Source organism: Felis catus, chromosome B2 (assembly GCF_018350175.1).
Source record: "Felis catus isolate Fca126 chromosome B2, F.catus_Fca126_mat1.0, whole genome shotgun sequence".
In the NCBI taxonomy this organism is placed as follows: Eukaryota; Metazoa; Chordata; class Mammalia; order Carnivora; family Felidae; genus Felis; species Felis catus.
Window position 1 is genome coordinate 30,218,774 of NC_058372.1, and position 19,889 is coordinate 30,238,662.

Here is a 19,889-nt window from a genome sequence, read left to right on the forward strand (position 1 = left end):
AGAATTACAGGCGAAAACCCTTGATGAACAAGGATGCAAAAATGCTCAACAAAATACTAGCAAATCGAATTCAACAATACATTAAAAGAAGTATTACCATGATCAAATGGGATTTATTCCTGGGCTGTGGGTTTGGTTCAATGTTGCAAATCAATCAATCAACATGATACCCCACATTAATAAAAGAAAGACAAGGACCATATGATCCTGTCAATACATGCAGAAAAAGCATTTGGCAAAATACAGCATCCATGCTTGATAAATACCTTCTACAAATAGGGATAGATGGAATATTCCTCAACATCATAAAGGGCATTTATGAAAAACCCATAGATAAAATCATCCTCAATGGAGAAAAACTGAGAACATTTCCCCTATGGTCAGGAACAAGACAAGAAATGTCCAGTCTCACCATTACTATTTAACATACTACTGGAAGTCTTAGCTTCAGCAGATAACAAAATGAAAGAGAAGGGATCCAGATTGGCAAGGAAGTATTCAAGCTTTCACTCTTCACAGAAATCATAATACTCTGTGTAGAAAACCTGAAAGATTCCACCCCAAAATTGCTAGAACTAACACATGAATTCAGAAAAGTTACAGATTGTTAAATCAATGTAGAGAAATCTGTTGCATTTGTATACACCAATAACAAGGCAGGAAACAAAAAAAGAAACAAGGAATCAACCCTGTTTGGAATTGCACCAAAACCAATAAGATACCTAGGAATAAACCTAACTAAAGAGGAAAAAGTTCTGCACTGTCATTGATAACTACAGAACACCTATAAAGAAATTGAGGATACAAAGAAATGGGAAAGCATTCCATGCTCATGGATTGGAAGAACAAATATTGTTCAGATGTCTATCCTCCCCAAAGCAATCTATAATTTAATACAATCCCTATCAAAATACCACCAGCATTTTTCACAGAGCTAAAACAAACAATCCTAAAATTTGTATGGAACCACAGAAGACCCCAAATAGCCAAAGAAACTCTGAAAAACAAAAAAACTGGAGGCATCACAATTCCAGATTTCAAGCTGTATTACAAAGCTGTAGTCATCAAGACAGTATGGTACTGGCACAAAAGCAGACACATAGATCAATGGAACAGAATAGAAAATTCAGAAATGGACCCACAACTATATGGTCAACTAATTTTTGACAAAGCAGCAATGAATATCCAATGGAAAAAAGATAGTCTCTGTAACAAATGGTGTTGGGAACACTGAACAGCAACAGGAAGAAGAAAGAAATGGGACAACTTTCTTACACCATACACAACAGGAAATTCAAAATGGATGAAAGACCTAAATTTGAGATAGGAACCCATCAAAATCCATAACAGCTTCTTACTGTACAAATTGCTGGAGGCAAGGGAAACAAAAGCAAACATGAACTACTGGGAGTTCATCAAGATAAAAACCTTCTGCACAGGGAAGGAAACAACCAACCAAAGTAAAAGACAATCTACAGAATGGGAGAAGATATTTGCAAATGACATATCTGATAAAGGATTCGTTTCCCAGATCTATAAAGAACTTAGCAAACTCCACACCCAAAAAGCAAATAACCCAGTTAATAAATGGGCAGAAGACATGAATTTAGAAAACACTTTTCTAAAGAAGACATCCAGATGGCTAACAGACATGTGAAAATATGCTAACATCATGAGAAAGAATGAAATCCTGCCATCTGCAGCAACGTGGATGGAACTGGAAGGTATTATGCTAAGTGAAATAAGTCAGTCAGAGAGAGACAGATATATGTTTTCACTGATATGTGGAACTTCAGAAACTTAACAGAAGACCATGGGGGAAGGGAAGGGGAAAATATAGTCACAGAGATGGAGGGAGGCAAACCATAAGTGACTCTTAAATACAGAGAACAAACTGCGGGTTTATAGGGGGCAGGGGAGAGGGGAAAATGGTGATGGGCTTTGAGGAGGGCACTTGTTGGGATGAGCAGTGGGTGATGTATGTAAGTGATGAACCGTGGGAATCTACCCCCAAAACCAAGAGCACACGGTATACACTGTGTGTTAGCCAACTTGACAACAAATTATATTAAAAATAAATAAATAAATAAACACAAATGTTTAAAAAAATGGAAGAAAATATGCTCACATTTTGCTGCCAGTATGTCTAAAATGAACAGCACAGGACATAACAGATGTTGTCAAGTGTGTGGAGAAGGGGGAACCCTCTTGCAGTGTTGATGGGAATGTAAACTGGTGTAGCCACTCTGGAGAACAGTATGGAGGTTCCTCAGAAAACTAATAATAGAAATACCCTATGATCCAGCAATTGCAGTACCAGGCATTTACGCAAATGGTACAAAAATACATATTTGTAGGGGCACATGCACCCCGACGTTTATAGCAGCATTATCAACAAGAGCTAAACGATGAAGAGAGCCCAAATGTCCATCTACTGATGAATGGATAAAAAAGGGGTGGTATACACACATATGCGCGCGCACGCGCACACACACACACACACACACACACACACACATTAACATGCAGACACACACACATATAATGGAATATATATGATTTATCTTCAAGAAATCTCCAAGTACATTTGAAAGAATGTGTATTCTGTGGATGGCTGGAATGGTCAGTAAATGTCAGATTTGTACTATTGGTTTATAGTACGGCTCAAGTCTTCTTTATGTTTATTGATCTCTGCATAGATGTTCTATTCATTATGGAAAGTGATGTATTGCAGTTTCTGACTCTTACTGTTCTATTGTCTGTTTCTCAAGTTCTGTCTGTTTTGTTTTCATGTATTTGGCACTGAGTTATTAGGTGACTATATATGCAGAATTGTTTCAGCCTTCTGATAGTTTGATACTTTTATCATTATAAAATGTTGCTGTTTATCTTTACTAGCATTTTTTTCTTTATGTCATATACTAATATTTATTCAAATAACATATATTTATATATTTATATCATATCCTGGTCATGTTATATTTTATGTCCTATGAGTGCAATATTGAAGTTTTATGACCTTCTTTTTACTACCTATTCTTTCTAAAGCTACAATCACAGTCTTTTTCCCATTTGTACTTTACATTTCATGCTGCGAGTTTCTCTTTTTCTTTGTGCAATTCTTTCGGCAAATTTTTTGACACATAGCTTAAATGTAGATTTCTCTAGAGAAATTTGTTTCTTTCTTATAAATTTGAGTCAATATCAATCCAGGACAATAATAAACTAAACTAATGACTTGAAGGTACTTTGACCCAAAATAGCAAAGCAAATTTGGATTACAAATCACAGAAGGGTTAGTCTGTCATTGCAAATTCTTTGAAGTAGCTGTTTTGCTCACTTTGTGCTAGCTCCAAGTAAACCTCCTTAGAATAATTTCTTCTTACTCTTGAAGATAGAGTTGATATGATTCATGTCACCCTTTCCTGAGGATATGAATCTATGAATCTTAACTCCCATATTTTCAGGGAGAGATGTTTCTCATGAAATAGAATAAGCTCTGGGCATTATTTCCTGTCTAGTAAGTTCATGAGCCTGAGAAGTCAAGCTAAGATTTTCTAGATTTGAAATACACCTTGAGTATCAGAGCAATGATCATCCCTAGCTTTTTGCCCATTATTATATTTTGGCCTAAATGATTATTATTCTCCTGATTTTTCTTGTGGTGGAAATATATACAATATATAACATATATTGTATACATATTATTTTATACATGTATGTATAAATCATGATTAGTTGTTTTTATAGGAAGAGGCAGCCTTAAAACTTAGTCTACTATGTTACTGGAAGAGGATCCCCATTCACAATTGTTTAATTTCTGCGATTTTTCCAGCACCAGACGAGGTGGTAAAATACAAGTCTACCTAAACCAATGGTGATCTGTGTCTTGTGTGAGCCAGCGCTGGTCTGTGAATGTGCATCAGCCCACAAACAAAGAGACAGAAATGAAAGTGAAACCTTATCCTGTCTCAGACTGGCAATCAAGACAAAAATAAGCCTGTATATCATCATTGGATCTGCTAAAAACAGTTTGATTACTAGCTGTTCGTGGATCAAATGTGGAGGAGCACAATGTCTAACCTGGAATGATTTTGCAGACTTTTGTGAGGGTCACATAAAACCTGGTAAATTTTGGATACTCTGCTCAGACATACGGGCATGTACAAAGAAATATGAAGTGTCAGTGTATGTATAAGGATCATCTGAAGTGTTACAGATCTGGATTACTTAATCCTAGGAAGAGACAAAGGTTGGAGAAGACATTTTGAACAATCACTTCATCATCCGACAGTGCTACTCTACTTATTTGTAAGTACAACTGGAGTAGAGAAAAGCTGGATCCCATAACAACTATCAAGGGAAAAAGTTGAAAGACGCCATATTTAGTCACTCCTTCCTCCAATCTGACCTGAGTGCCTACAATGTATCATATCAAGTTGTAGTCTCAAATCACTGCTCCAAATGTTGCAATTTGTCATTCTTTTTCCATTCCTGGCCCCCAACTTCCATGCCCAGAGCTAGTATCCTCTTCCCATATGAAAAACTTCCACATTTAAAAATGTTGATGGAGGGCAGAGACCATGGAGAGGAGAACCCACTTTGCCAAACACTCTTGCATTGGACGTGGCATGAAACTTCACAGTCACGTGACCACCTGCCAGAATCTCTCTCAGGACATGGGACAGATAGGCTGGGACCGCACTACATGGCATTTGGCACAGGTGTTTGAGTGACAGTGGTGTCATGCAGTTAGTTGCAAGGGGCAGCAGCAACAGCAGTCTCAGCCTCCGGATCCAGCGTCCTATGTCAGGGGACTCTGTTGTGAGGGTGACATCTATACCCAGGAGCAGGACCCTGGCTATATGTGAGCCTCCCCCTCGGGTCCATTGTGGATTCTGTTCCCGTCTGTGTAGACTCAAGCCTGGTTTGTGACTTTCCTTGAAGTAAAACAAGGCCCCACATTCTCTTTCTCTCATCCCAGTTTGTAACTGTGCACATGTATCATAAAGAGGCAGAAGTCAATGTAGGGAATAGCGTTAGAGAGCATGATTTCAGACTTTTTTCCACCAGTTTTACTGAGATATAACTGACATACACCATTGTGTCAGTTTAAGGCTACAGTTTCTTGACTTGATACATTTCTATGCTGCAAAATGCTTACAACCATAGCATTACCCTAGACCTGCACCTTGTCACATAGTTACCATTTCCTTTTGTGTGGTGCAAACATTTAAGATCTGCACTCTTGTTATCTCAGAGATTTTATGTTGAGCTGACAACCACTTCCTCAATCTGCCACCTGGCTGTGCCCCCTGGGAGAGAAAATATGTATCTCCCAGCAGGTCTTGCATTTTTCTTCCTAGAAAAAACAACATTTAAATGTGGATGTAAGACCCCTTCCCACAATGAGGGCTCTTGCATCAGTGACTTCACTGCATCTCTACCTGGTGGAACCCCAGGATTGCTTGTGGGTTTGTTACAAAATGTTCAGGCCTCTACCCACTTACCATGTTAGAGTGTTGGGCGTGGACCCAGGAATCAGTACTTAATAAGCCCCACAGAAGAGGGTGAGGCACAGCCATGTGGGAATCGGGCTTTATGTGCTTGGTGCTCAGTGTGTGATCTGAAGACCAGAAGGAGCACCAAACTTGTTATAAACCCAGAATCTCATGCTCTATTGCAGACTGTCTACAGCTTCCTAAATCCAGGAAATTCCAGTGCACACAGAAGGCTGGGTCTCCCTGGAGTGTGTGCCTTCTAGGTGCAGAACCAGAACTGTGCAGTGTGCTCTGGGTGTGCTCTGATCAGCTTGTTTAGTGCTGATGAGTCCATGGTTTGGTCCTGTTCCTTTCTCTTCTATGGCCATCATCCCCTTGGTGACCTCATCTATGCTAAAGGCTCTAAACATCATTTATATGATGTCAACATCCATATCTATTTTTCCAACCCAGATATTTCTCCTACCCTGTGATCTGTATCCAACAGCCAACCTCACTTGTATTTCTAATAATCTCAGTTTCTACACTCCTAATGGGGTGCCTGTGATGCTGCTTCCCCAAATGTCCTACTTCCAAAATCTTCCCTGTTTCATTGGAAGACAACCCCCCTTTCTTCTTGCAGTCTGAAGTATTGGATGCTGTCCGTGATTCCTCCTTCTCACAACGCAGAATTAATACACTAGGACATGCTGCTAAGTTCATCTTTAAATGTATCCAGAACATACACTCACACACACACACACGCAGACACTAACCAGAGTACAGTCACTCCCTCTTATTTTCTCTCTTCAAACCCCAAAATAAATCCAACATCCCCCCTCCTGGAAAAGGCACAGGCTCCCTACAGTCTCCCTACTGGTGTCCTGCCCTTCGCCTCTCAATTCTGCACAGCAGCAAACAGATGCTTCTAAAGAGAAGTAGTCCCAGGCAAACCACCTGTTCTAAACCATCTAGTGACTCCACATGTCACTCAGAGAAAACTCAAAACCCTTCTAATCCTAAGGTCTAGACATCAGACGGCATTTCACATGCTCTCTGCTCCAGCCACAGTGGCCTCTCACCCTTCCTTGAACACAGGACACACTCCTGCCCTAGTGAATGTGCCTGGAGGTTCTCCTGCCTGGAAAGAACTCCCTGAGACATGCTCTTCAACAACTCCTTGTGTCCCGCACATCTCTCAGAGGTCAGCTTCCCAGTGAGGCTCACAATTACCACCATAGTAAAGTAGCCACCTTCACTGTCCCCACACAGGTAACTCTCTGGGTCACCTTCCTCAAAGCACCTACCAATTTCCATTTAAACACTTCCCTTATTTACCACATTTATACAGTATACGGTTGACTCTGAATTAACACTGGTTTGAACTGTGCACATCCACCAATATGTGGACTTTTCTACAATAAGTGCTGTCAATGCAGTTTTTCTTATGTTTTCTTACTATTTTCTCCACCTTAATTTATTGTAAGAATACATGTTACATATCCATGTAACAACAAAATATGTGTTAAATGACTGTTCCTGTTTTCAGTAAGGCTTCTTATCAACAGTACGTTATTAGTGGCAGTATTTAAGTTTCAGGGGAGTCAAAAGTTATACTTGGATTTCTGACTGCTCAATGGGGTCAATGCCCTCAGTCCCCACATTGCTCCAAGGCCAAGTAGAGTCTGTCCCTCACCCCTAGGACATATTCTCCACAAGACCAGCATGTTTGCCTCTTCTTAATTACTGAGGTGTCCCAGATGAAAAAATAGCGGGTCCTGCACGTGGCACACGATATTATCAGTGGAACAAGTGGTCAGCGGAAAGGACCTCTGTCTTCTGGATGAGCCTCAGGCACAGCCGGTCCGTGGCAGCTCCTGTACAAAGTGCCCCCACCTCACCATCAGTGCAGCCTCTACTATTCCCCAGGGCTGCTCCCCCACCACCCTCTCTGCTCAGCTCCCCCCTCCTACAGCGTTTTCCCTGCACAGCACAACACACAGTTATAGTCATGTCTTCAGAATTACTGTACTCAGCCTCTACGGGCCCTTTCTCCAACCAAATAGAAATCTACATTAGACCCTGCTTTATAAATCCATGAACGTGGATGGGAGCCAGAACCAGGATCACTAGAACTAAGGGCAGGGAGAGGGCATAGAGAGGCAGGGAAGGTAGAAACTAACTGAAGTGTAATAACGATGAGAAACTCTCAGACTCCTCCTACCTCCAGAATCTAAAGAATGATCCAGAAGACAGTTCGAGAGGAAGGGGAAGATTGGATGAATCTGAAAATTCACCTCTCCAAACCCCAGAGACTCCTGTGTGCAGGGCCTATCTAGGCCTGTGGGAACGACAGCCCAAAGGACTCCTGGTGCCATAACTATCGGGGTCACCCGGGGAGAATGAGACAGGAACTTGGACACAAGAGCAAGAACAGGCCTGATGCTCCACAGAAACAAGGAAAAGAAAACCACCCAAAAGATGTGGCTAAGGTCATGAGCCTGGATGGAGCCTGGGCTGACCCAGTCACAGGAAGCTCTTGCTGCACAAGCTCCTGGTGACAGGTGACATCCAAGCCCCTATGATCTCAGGTCCTGGTGAGACAAGTTTCCGCAGAAGGGACAAGGACAAGGAGCAGAGACATGACCCAGCTGAGGAGGGAGCTTGACACACCAAGGATGCACTAAGCACCGACTGGACCCAGGCCTCGTCCCCGCTCGGCTCCTCCAGCCCTCTCCTGTCCCCACCTGCAACAGACACAGCACAGGAAATATGCGGGTTCTGGGAGGTTCTCAGGGCTTTCATTTATTTTCTCTTGCAATTTTACAAATCTTCTCTTTTATTACTTCATCATCCCCACATACCCAGAATTACAAAACACAAATTCTTATCAGGATTCTCATTTTCAGTAGGGAAGTAAGGCGTCAGTACTCAGCCCAACATGAAGTAAAGACAGGAATGGAGACAGAACATGAATCAGTATGGGAGGGGTCATGGTGGGTTTGGGGGCCAGTCTCCTGCGTCCTCACAATATGCTAATAGGAACACAGACACATCTGACACCATCTGAAGAAAGTCAGGGGACCTTGATGTCACCAAGTGGGAGTGTGAACAGATCCTGCATCGCTCAGTTCTCCACAGGCAGCGGGTCTCAAACTATGAAAAAAAATCATCATGAACACATTTAGGTCAGTCACATAAGTGCCACACACTCAACATCCCCCCACATGCTCAGAGTGTCCCTAGTGCCACCACTCCTCCCCAGTTCACCCTCCAGAGTCTTACCTTTAGGAGCCATTAGAGACGAATCAGAGCCCTGGGTACTGTCGTCGCCTGGGGTAGAACAAACAGGACATGATCAGAGCCATAGGAGTTGAGACTAAAGGAGCAGCCAAGGGGGAAGGGGGGTGACCCATGGGGTCCTGTCTATACCATTCCAGGTTTCAGGGATCACCCCCTCCATACTTACGTGCAGCGTGAGAATAGATTGGTCCTTTTCCTCCTGTGGAAGAAAATAGCATGTTAGACACCTGGGACAGCTGGGCCATGGGATCCTAGAGCAACCTCCTAACTCTAGTTCACAATGAAGTTTCCAGAATTCTGACTGAAGACCCAGGACAAGATTGGATACATGAAGAAAGAGGTGTGTGTGAGGGGGTGGGGGTGGGGGTCACAGGACAACCACTTGCTGGAGGTCTGACCTCAGCAGGGACCTTCCTCTCTGTCCTGTCACTGCTGGGAATCAGGTCCCCGTCACCAGAATTACCAAGTGAAAATCTGTCCTTCATTTTCCAAGTGCTTTGCTACAGAGTGATTGTTAGTAACGGCTCCAGAGTGGGCAGGTACATGTGTGTGGATGGTACTTCCCAGGAACCAGGCAGGACAATGTGCTACCTAGGAAAACCCCCAGTGGGACAAGAGAACTCACATCCCCCCACTCTGTTCCTACCTGAGCACTTCTTCCTCCAGATCACAGCTCCAACCACCACAGTGACCACAAGGACAGCCACACCAGCAATGATGCCCAGAATGGTGATGAAGGGCAGAGACGATGGCTCTGGAAAGGGATGGAAGGTGAGGGGCCCAGACCTCCGGCTTCAGTCTTGACTTTGTGAAATTCTCCAGAAGGGCCCTGCTTTTCCTGACATGGGGCTCTACCCCAAACCCTCCTTACCCCATCTCAAGTTGATGGGCTCGGGCAGCCCCTTGTGCTGCACATGGCACGTGTATCTCTGCTCCTCTCCAGAAGGCACCACCACAGCCGCCCACTTCTGGAAGGTCCCATCTCCCGCAGGCCTGGTCTCCACAAGCTCTGTGTCCTGGGTGTGGTCCTGCCCATCACGCTGCCAGGTCAGGGTGATCTCCGCAGGGTAGAAGCCCAGGGCCCAGCACCTCAGGGTCACCTCACGGTCAGAGATGGGGTGGCGGGTCACGCGTGTGTTGGGAGATTCTGAGGAAGAAGAAACAGAGAATCCACACTGTGGTTTAGCTTTATGGGCCACTGAAACTGCATCCACGTGACCATCCTGAGGTGGACGGGACAACTGGTCTGGATGGAAGAAGCACAAAACCCAGAGAGCAGTCTAGCCTTTGGGATCTCCTGATCCTTGTTAAGTTCTGGAATCAGGGAGAGAAGCCCAGGTAGGAGGCTGCAGGTCCAAGGGGGGCACACACTGTGGTCCTGAGTGTGGTGGAGGGTGAGTGACTCAGAAAACCCGGAGTCAGGTCTCCAAATATGTTCCCAGATGGAGACAAGGCCTTGAGAGGGAAGGTCAGGGTTCACAAGGTGGCTGCCAGGGTCAGAGGGAACTGCTGATGGGTTATTTCTGGGATGATCTCAACAGGCATCCCAAGGAGAGACTGGATTCCTGCCTGTCTTTTAGAGAAAAGCACCCTCAAGGTGAGTCAGCCTCTAGTAGGCAGATGAACTCCGAGGCGGATCTCCCTCTTCCCCACCCGTGGGAGGAGTCATGACACTGAGTCCATTTTCCCTTCCTCGTGGGCAGCCAGCCCCAGTGGAGGGGAGATCGAGGAGGCCCCGCGGTCCCAGTACCTGCGCGCAGCAGCGTCTCCTTCCCCATGTCCAGGTATTTGGCGAGCCACTCCACGCACGTGCCCTCCAGGTAGTTCCTCTCCTGCTCCGCCACACCGGCCTCCTCCCACTTGCGGCGTGTGATCTGCGCCGCGGTGTCCGCCGCGGTCCAGGAGCGCAGGTCCTCGTTCAGGGCGATGTAATCCTTGCCGTCATAGGAGTCCTGACTGTACCCGCGGAGGAAGCGCCGGTCTGGGTCCACGTCACAGCCATACATTCTCTGGATGTTGTGCGACCCTGTCCCCGCCCCGCCCCCAGAGCAGCAGCGATTAAGGTGAAACCGAAAGTAAACCCGCCTAAAACCTCCCTCCGGCTCTTCCAGGGTCGTGGGACGGGGGTCACGCGGCCTCGGGGCAGCGCTCTGACCCGGAGACTCGGGGCGACCCCGGCCCGTCCGTGGGGCTGGGGGTCGTGACCTGGACCCGGGCTCGCGTCGCTCACCGGACTCGCTCTGGTTGTAGTAGCGGAGCAACGTGTTCAGGTTCACTCGGGAAATCTGTGCGGTGTCCAAGTAAATCCGCGTGTTCCGGTCCCAATACTCCGGCCCCTCCTGCTCCATCCACGGCGCCCGCGGCTCTTCCCTGGGATTCGGGGCGTCGCTGTCGAACCGCACGAACTGCGTGTCGTCCACGTAGCCCACGGAGATGAAGCGGGGCTCCCCGAGGCCGGGCCGGGACACCGCGGTGTAGAAATACCTCAGGGAGTGGGAGCCTGCGGGCGCGGAGGGGCTGAGACCCCGCCCGACCCTCCTCCCCGCGCGGGGCCCGGGTCCCAGGGGGAGGCGGCCGGGAGGGGAGGGGGACCCGAGTTGGGGAGAGCAGGGCGGAGTCCGGGAGGTTCGGGGAAGGGGAGCCCGGGCCGAGGCCCGGGTGGAGGTCTGGGTCCCGGCGGTGGACAGTCGGCTTCCCCGGGGGTTCCGCGTCCCCGCCGGGCGGTCTTCTCGCTCCTGCCCCTCAGAGTCCCTTTCCTCCCGACCCCGCACTCACCCGCCCAGGTCTGGGGCGCGGCCAGGGCCCCCAACAGCAGCAGGAGCACAGTTGGGGACATCACGAACCGCATCCTCGGGGTCTGAGGAGAAATGTGAGTCTCAGGAGGCGGGTGCGGAAACTTAATACCCCGGAACCGCGGTGCCGCTGATTGGCTTCTTCAGAAATCGGACACTAATAGGAGTGTGAACCGAGGCCGCGTCATCAGTATCCAGGCAGAAGGACCTGACACAGGTTGTGACAGGGAGAAGTGAAACCAGGGCAGATGGGGACTCCCCAACACTGGGCTTCCCCGCCCCCGACGCCGCCCTGGGGCCAGAGTCCCTGAGAGGCGGGCCTGGGGACCTGGGACTTGGCCTGGACGCCTCACCTACTGCACAGAGCGCTCTTTGTCCCGCTGTGTCCCTGAGCCGTGGACCAGGAGCTGCGTGAGTCACTGATTCTCCAGCATTTTGTTCTCAGGACATCTCTACAGTCTTAGAAATTAGTGAGGATCCCAGGGTTAATTGTGTGTCTGTGGATTCTATGGATGCTTATTTACCATAGTAGGAATAAAACCGGTTCAAGTATTTATTAATTCATTTACAATCATACGAAAACAAATATTGTTTGTATGGAAAGTGACAATGTTCCAAATAAAAGGGGCAGTGAGAAGGGTGGTTTTCTTTCATTGCAAGTCTCTTTCTTCTGTCTCCTTAGAAGACCACTGGATGTTCAGATTTGCTTCTGCATCTATTGTGCTGTTTTGGCTGAAGTATATGAAAAAATTTATGTCCTTGACCAAATATAGGAGAATAGTATGTGTTATAACCGTTTCCGATAATTATGGACATTCAGCTTTGATACTATATTAAAACTACACAATGTGTACTTTCTCTGAGGTTCTTTGCAAACTGGACCTGAAACAGTACCATTAACTGTGTTTTTCTGTTACATTAAATCCATAGGCCCATCTGCACATGGAATGGATCTCGTACTAATGCATGAATGTTTTTAAGTAACGTGTTGTGTGTTGTTTCGCTAAGTAATATAGGTGTTCCAAGATTGATTAGAGTGGAATCGAATTATCAAAAAGTCATTTGTTTTGGGGCACCTGGGTGGCTCTGTTGGTTAAGCATCCGGCTTTGGCTCAGTTCATGATGTCACGGTCCGTGAGTTCAAGCCCCGCGTGGGACTCCGTGCTAACAGCTCAGAATCTGGAGCCTGACTAGGATTCTGTGTCTCCCTGATTCTCTGCCCTACCCCTGCTTGCACTCTGTCTCTCTCTTTCTCTCAAAAATGAATAAACGTTAAAAAAATTTTAAAGAACGTCATTTGTTTTAATATTACCACAAATCCCAACAGAAAAGATGGTTAGTGCTTAGAAGCTGTCAAGCTTCTGGGTGGGTCACAGGTTTATGGGATGGGCTTCATGGGTGATGGGTTCTAAGGAGGGCACTTGTTGTGATGAGCACTGGGTGTTGTATGTAAGCGATGAATCACTCAATTCTACTCTTTTTTTTTTTTTATGAAATTTTTTGACAAATTGGTTTCCATACAACACCCAGTGCTCATCCCAAAAGGTGCCCTCCTCAATACCCATCACCCACCCTCTCCTCCCTCCCATCCCCCGTCAACCCTGTTTGTTCTCAGTTTTTTTTTTATATGAAATTTATTGACAAATTGGTTTCCATACAACACCCAGTGCTCATCCCAAAAGGTGCCCTCCTCAATACCCATCACCCACCCTCTCCTCCCTCCCACCCCCCATCAACCCTCAGTTTGTTCTCAGTTTTTAACAGTCTCTTATGCTTTGGCTCTCTCCCACTCTAACCTCTTTTTTTTTTTTTCCTTCCCCTCCCCCATGGGTTCTTGTTAAGTTTCTCAGGATCCACATAAGAGTGAAACCATATGGTATCTGTCTTTCTCTGTATGGCTTATTTCACTTAGCATCACACTCTCCAGTTCCATCCACGTTGCTACAAAAAGCCATATTTCATTTTTTCTCATTGCCACGTAGTATTCCATTGTGTATATAAACCACAATTTCTTTATCCATTCATCAGTTGATGGACATTTAGGCTCTTTCCATAATTTGGCTATTGTTGAGAGTGCTGCTATGAACATTGGGGTACAAGTGGCCCTATGCATCAGTACTCCTGTATCCCTTGGGTAAATTCCTAGCAGTGCTATTGCTGGGTCATAGGGTAGGTCTATTTTTAATTTTCTGAGGAACCTCCACACTGCTTTCCAGAGCGGCTGCACCAATTTGCATTCCCACCAACAGTGCAAGAGGGTTCCCGTTTCTCCACATCCTCTCCAGCATCTATAGTCTCCTGATTTGTTCATTTTGGCCACTCTGACTGGCGTGAGGTGATACCTGAGTGTGGTTTTGATTTGTATTTCCCTGATAAGGAGCGACGCTGAACATCTTTTCATGTGCCTGTTGGCCATCCGGATGTCTTCTTTAGAGAGTGTCTATTCATGTTTTCTGCCCATTTCTTCACTGGGTTATTTGTTTTTCGGGTGTGGAGTTTGGTGAGCTCTTTATAGATTTTGGATACTAGCCCTTTGTCTGATATGTCATTTGCAAATATCTTTTCCCATTCCGTTGGTTGCCTTTTAGTTTTGTTGGTTGTTTCCTTTGCTGTGCAGAAGCTTTTTATCTTCATAAGGTCCAGTAATTCACTTTTGCTTTTAATTCCCTTGCCTTTGGGGATGTGTCGAGTAAGAGATTGCTACAGCTGAGGTCAGAGAGGTCTTTTCCTGCTTTCTCCTCTAAGGTTTTGATGGTTTCCTGTCTCACATTTAGGTCCTTTATCCATTTTGAGTTTATTTTTGTGAATGGTGTGAGAAAGTGGTCTAGTTTCAACCTTCTGCATGTTGCTGTCCAGTTCTCCCAGCACCATTTGTTAAAGAGGCTGTCTTTTTTCCATTGGATGTTCTTTCCTGCTTTGTCAAAGATGAGTTGGCCATACGTTTGTGGGTCTAGTTCTGGAGTTTCTATTCTATTCCATTGGTCTATGTGTCTGTTTTTGTGCCACACTCAATTCTACTCTTGAAACTAATATTAAACTGCATGTTAACTAACTGGAATTTAAATAAAAACTTAAGATAAACAAAGTAATCGTAAAAAGCAGCGATTGCTCAGTAACCAGCACAGGGAGATGTTTGGTATTTGGTGGGTCATATGGTGCCTTGTTTTTGTCTGTAATTGGACAAAGTTATGTCAGGTTTCAGAGTGTACTTGTGTGCCGTTGATGTTCTGTGAGATGACTGGCTCATGTCCCGCAGGAATAATATGGCCCAGTGGTGGCATCAGCCAGCTTCTGACCACACTGAGGCCCAGCTGTCAGTGTCAGACCAGTTCCTGTTGTGGGGGCTGCTGTTTCTTCTGTCTTCAACTGCATATTTTAAAATAGCTACAACCCATCAATAATAATTAAAGTCTTGGTATTTTGGGGAGCCTGGGCAGCTCGGTCGGTTAAGGGTCAGACTCTTGATCTCATGGTTTGTGAGATGGAGGCCTGTGTCAGGCTCTGTGCTGACAGTGTGGAGCCTGCTTGAGGTTCTCTCTCTTGATCTCTCTGTCTCTGTCTCTGTCTCTGCCCCTCCCCTGCTCATACTCACTCTGTCTCTGTCTTAAAATAAGTAAATAAACTTTTTAAAAAATCTGGAGGACTTTTAAATCCTTAAATATTCCCATATACATTGGCCTTATTATGGTTCTTAAATATGTTTATTTCTTCTTGTATCACACCCTGAGGAGAAGCTTTCTCTCAGCTTACGGATTGTGCAACTTTTTCACACTAAAACTACTCCCAGAATTAGGGTAGGTCTTAGGTTTAATACTTCATAAGCAGGAATATTGTTCATGGTCATTCCAGACCCTAGTTCCAATACTTATCCCTTTGTCATGGAGTACCTCCTTCCTGTCTCCTAACATGTCTGCCAGATTTGGTTACTGTTCTCTGTATCTCCTCAGAGGCCGATTTGCTCAGGAAAATCCAAAGCAAAGGAGAGAAAGGAAGAGTAATTATACTTAGAGGAAAAAAGGAATCATGTAGTGGGGAATAAGAGGGACTTAGTGGTTTCATGTGGAGGGTGTACTTCCAGAAATCTCCCACTCTGGCACATTGTCACTCTCCCCTCCACACACACCCAGGGGCCCACATCACCCTACTGTCCACACACAGGCAAGATCTTTGTGAAGTCTGTGCAGTGTTGCATTGCCCTGGCCCAGCTCCTAGTGGAGCAGAACTTGCCAGCCATTGCCATCCACTGTGAGACCCTTCTGGAGGAGAGGTGAGTGAGAGATGGAAAGATGTCTTATGTCCTTGGGAAGAAATGAAATCCCTGAGATAAAAGACTGTGAACATTTTTATGATTGTCTTTATGACAAAGGCCTTCTTGGTATCAGTAGTTTAAAGGTCTTCAATATCGAATTCTTGTGGCCAGCAACCTATGTGGCCAAGGCATGGACATTAAGCAGGTGAACTCTGCCATCAACTACCACCGGCCTGGCGATTCCCACACCTACCTGCATCAGGTAAGCTGCACACCCACACGGACCTCCCAGTGTCCTCTCCCAGCCCCTGATTTCCTATGTCTTCATACATTACACCCTCGTCCCTCCTTTTGGGTGTCTTCCTACTTTGGGGTCTTCCAGTGCTACCCTCTGTCCCCTTCCAGGAGGCCTGTGTAGGCCAGTTGCCCGAGGGGATTGTCCATCATGTTTGTGTCAAGTGAAAACAGTGCCAAGATCCTCAGTGAGGTGCAGGATCAAACTGAGGTCGATGGTACTGAACTGCCTGAGGAGATGGACATTTCCTCCTCCAGTGAGTGAGTGAGGATCTCATGAAATTAGTTCCTCCAACTCTTCACAGTCTCCTTGTTCCTTAGAGACTTTGTCTTGAACCATGTAGTGCAGGCAATGGTGCCTGATGCCTAATGGGTGCCTGACAAGTTTATGTCCCGCGACCTTGATGCCATGTTGGGATGTTTTGTTCATTTCTATGTCCAGTCCCTTTCCTCTCTCATCCAATTAATTGTTTTTGCACCCCGGTGTCTCCTCTGACCCCACACCCCACACGAACACCTGCATGTATAGGGGTCTGTGTTTCTGCCAGTCTCACTTAGCCTTCCCAGGCCTTATTGTAACTGCACGTTTTCTCTGCAGTTGCAGCCATGGGAGAGGACGCACCATTTCACAGAGCCTGATGCAGGTCTCACACCCACGAGCCAGGAGATCATACATGACCTGAGCCAAAATCACGAGTCAGATGCCCAACCGTCTTACCTACCCAGGCACCCCTACAGTTTATACTTCCTAATAATTTCTTTTTAAAAATATTTTAACTGTGAATATAGTTGAAAGACATGATTACATTAGTTGCAGGTGCACAACACAGTGACTCAAATTCTGAATACATTCTCTGTTTTTGAGAGAGAGACAGCTAGAGCAGGGAAGAGAAGTAAAGAGGGAGGGAAGGAGAGAGAGAGAAAGAGAGAGAGAGAGAGAGAGAGAGAGAATAAGAGATTCTCAAGCAGGCTGATTCTTGTGGGGCTGGATCCCATGACCCTGGGACCATAAGCGGAGAACCCACTGCCACCCAGGGGACCTTCACCCTCTGTCTACACCATGCTGTGCTCACCAGAGTGTAGCTGCCACCTGTCACCAGACAGTGATGTTACAGTATCACTCATGATATTCCCTGTGCTGTGCCTTTTATTCCTAAGACCTGTTCCTTCCATACCTGGAGCCTGTGTCTCCCAGTCCCCTCACCCACTGTGCCCATCCTCCCAACCTCCTTCCCTCTGGCAGTCATCCGTGAGTTCTCTGTATTTATAGGTCTGATTCTGCTGTTCGCTTGTCTATTTATTCATTTGCTTTCTTTTGTAAGTTCCATATATGAGTGAGATCATACTTGTCTTTGTCAGTCTGATTTCGTTCACTTAGCAGACACACTGCCCTGTTTGTCCATCCATGTTGTCACAAGTGGCAAGATGTCATCCTTTTTGTGGCTGCATAATATTCTAGTGTGTGTGTGTATATGTGTGTGTATATACCACACAATTCCTTACCCATTTGTCTGTGGCGGGAACACAGGTTGTATCCTTGTGGCTTTTGAAAAGAACCTCACTCACTGAACATCATCTGAGGGCGCCCCCTGGTGTCCAGGCCCCTGTCCAGGTGCTGGACCTGAAGGAGACCCTAGGGAGGGCCTGGTTGAGGAGGAGAAAGGCAGCTGGGTCTTCTCTCCATAGTCCTGTGGCCGCACGTGGGGTGAAAGGTAAGGGGACATCCCCCACTGGTCTGCTCTCAGGTGGATACTGACTGAGAAGCCTGAGTGGGGTCTGAACTGTAACCCAGGTAGAGATGTCTGAGCAGAAGCCTGGGCATCAGTGGGGAGAGGAAGAAGTTTCTAAGCAGCTCTGGACTCCACAGGGGTCAGACTCAGGGGTGAGGCAGGTATGCAGGAGAGGAGAACTCAGGAGCCGGTGCCATTGCTGAGGTGTCTGTGTCCCTGTGCACCTTGTCCTCCAGCCCCGTGATGGTGATACAGGGAAAACCGAAAAGTAGAAACACTTCCTTGGACTCCTACTTCTCAATGTTTCAAAACTCAGTGAAACAAAACACATTTCTGATTTGGAAATAGCATCTCAATGTCTATACAATGCTCTATAGTGTGGACATGTACACTCACAGTTTGTGAGTTGACCCCACATCAGGCGCTGGGCTGACAGCACTGAGTCCGCTAGGGATTGTCTCTCCCTCCCTCCCTTTCCCTCTCCCTCTGCCCCTCCCCTGCTTGTGTATTCTCTCTCAGTCTCTCAATAAAAATAAATAAACCTTAAAAATAAAAGATTTGGTGTTTTCACTTTGGGGGGTAAATACCCAAGAGTGCAATTATTGGATTATATGATGAGTCACTATGTTTTAAACCTGAAAGGAATGGAAGAGTGTGTAAGCTGCACTCAAATAATAAGGAAAAAAAAAGATTATTAGAAATATTAGAGAACACTTTGGAAAGGAAGACACGAAATGTCACACACCTATATTGGTAATAAATAAACACAAAGAAAATGAGAGTGTGGAATATGTAGAGAGACTGATCCTAGAGGTGTGGTGATGAGAGGTTGCAAAGCAGGGGACTAAGACTCTCCAGGAGCCAAAACCTCTGTCCCCTGGCTCAAGCCTCTTTGATTTGTGCAAATTGTTGACAACAGCAAGCACATACAACGTAGTATTTGGCCTCTTGTCAGGTCATGTACCTGCAGTGTTTTCCATACTGGGTCATGAGTACATCTGGCACCAGACAAAACATTCTTATCCCCAGGGGGGCGCCCGGATGATGTCCTTCTGGAGAGAAGGAGCAGTCCTGGCGGCCTTTTGTCCTGGGAACGAAACTGCTTTCAGTTTCTTGCTGCTCTGTCCCTTTCCTTCAGGACATTCTTACGGTGCCTCCGGACTGTTGTTCTCCAGCGTCTTCCCCTTTCTCTTTGTATACGATGGACTGTAGGAGGACATGGCATAACCCGAACTGTCGTCGGTCGATATGTTGACAAGCTCGTCATCTCTGGCACAGACTGTACACGCAAAGATAAGTACATCGCATGTTAATGCAAACAGAATAGCAGTAGAGAAGCTAAAATTCTTAACATGCTCTACAGGGCTCAATTTTCCTCATCCCTCTGTTATACTTTCTAAGACCTTAGAACAGGATAACAGGTCCAGATTTCTTTTGAAAGTCTCATATATCTGTGCTTGCAGATGTTGAATGTCCATAGACACGTTAGATTGTCCGAGCAAGTGTCTCTAACATCATTCCATGGAAATTTAGTGTTATTAAATGGTAATGCAACTACACATGTTGATGCAGTGTTCCATTCACATTGTGATGATATTTGTCTTTGTAGGTTCAGTAATTGATCTCCCAGCAGCATCACACAGCCTGTTGTAGGCCTGAAATCTCACTGGACAGTCCACTGTCAGTATCCCGTTGTGTCTTCCAATGTTGGAGCGATTTCTCATGCCATTGTTGCACAAATTGTACTGTCTGCACAGATTGGTGCAACGAGACATCCGCAGTAGCTGCGGCCGCAGTCACAGCAATAATGCCTATGAGAGCTGCAACAAGTATTCCAGCAAACCGTCAGGATCGGTGAAGAACTCATAGAGCGTGGCCAATCAGATACATTTCTGAACATTGTTGCCATGGTAGAGACATGGGAAGAGTCAGCCATAGGCCAGGATGTGCTCTAAGTAAATATAAACCTTTGGATGAGGGAGTAAAGGGTATAGAATTGTTAAGACAACTGTATAATGCGCAGTTAACAGAGATCATAAGG

General features: G+C 45.9%; 1 protein-coding gene across 3 annotated transcripts in view; it reads right to left on the reverse strand.

Moving 5' to 3' along the window:
• Positions 1 to 8,253: 8,253 nt before the first annotated feature.
• The window catches only part of FLA-I (MHC class I antigen), a 46,716-nt gene continuing 35,080 nt past the window's right edge, over positions 8,254 to 19,889 (reverse strand). Inside the window, 8 exon segments of one of the 3 annotated variants that reach the window (NM_001048161.1) lie at positions 8,263 to 8,636; positions 8,766 to 8,813; positions 8,950 to 8,982; positions 9,430 to 9,537; positions 9,655 to 9,930; positions 10,534 to 10,809; positions 11,014 to 11,283; positions 11,559 to 11,654. In NM_001048161.1, the coding sequence (NP_001041626.1) occupies positions 8,632 to 8,636; positions 8,766 to 8,813; positions 8,950 to 8,982; positions 9,430 to 9,537; positions 9,655 to 9,930; positions 10,534 to 10,809; positions 11,014 to 11,283; positions 11,559 to 11,631 (1,089 nt within the window). In that variant the 5' untranslated portion in view covers positions 11,632 to 11,654 and the 3' untranslated portion in view covers positions 8,263 to 8,631. 3 annotated transcript variants of the gene reach the window in all.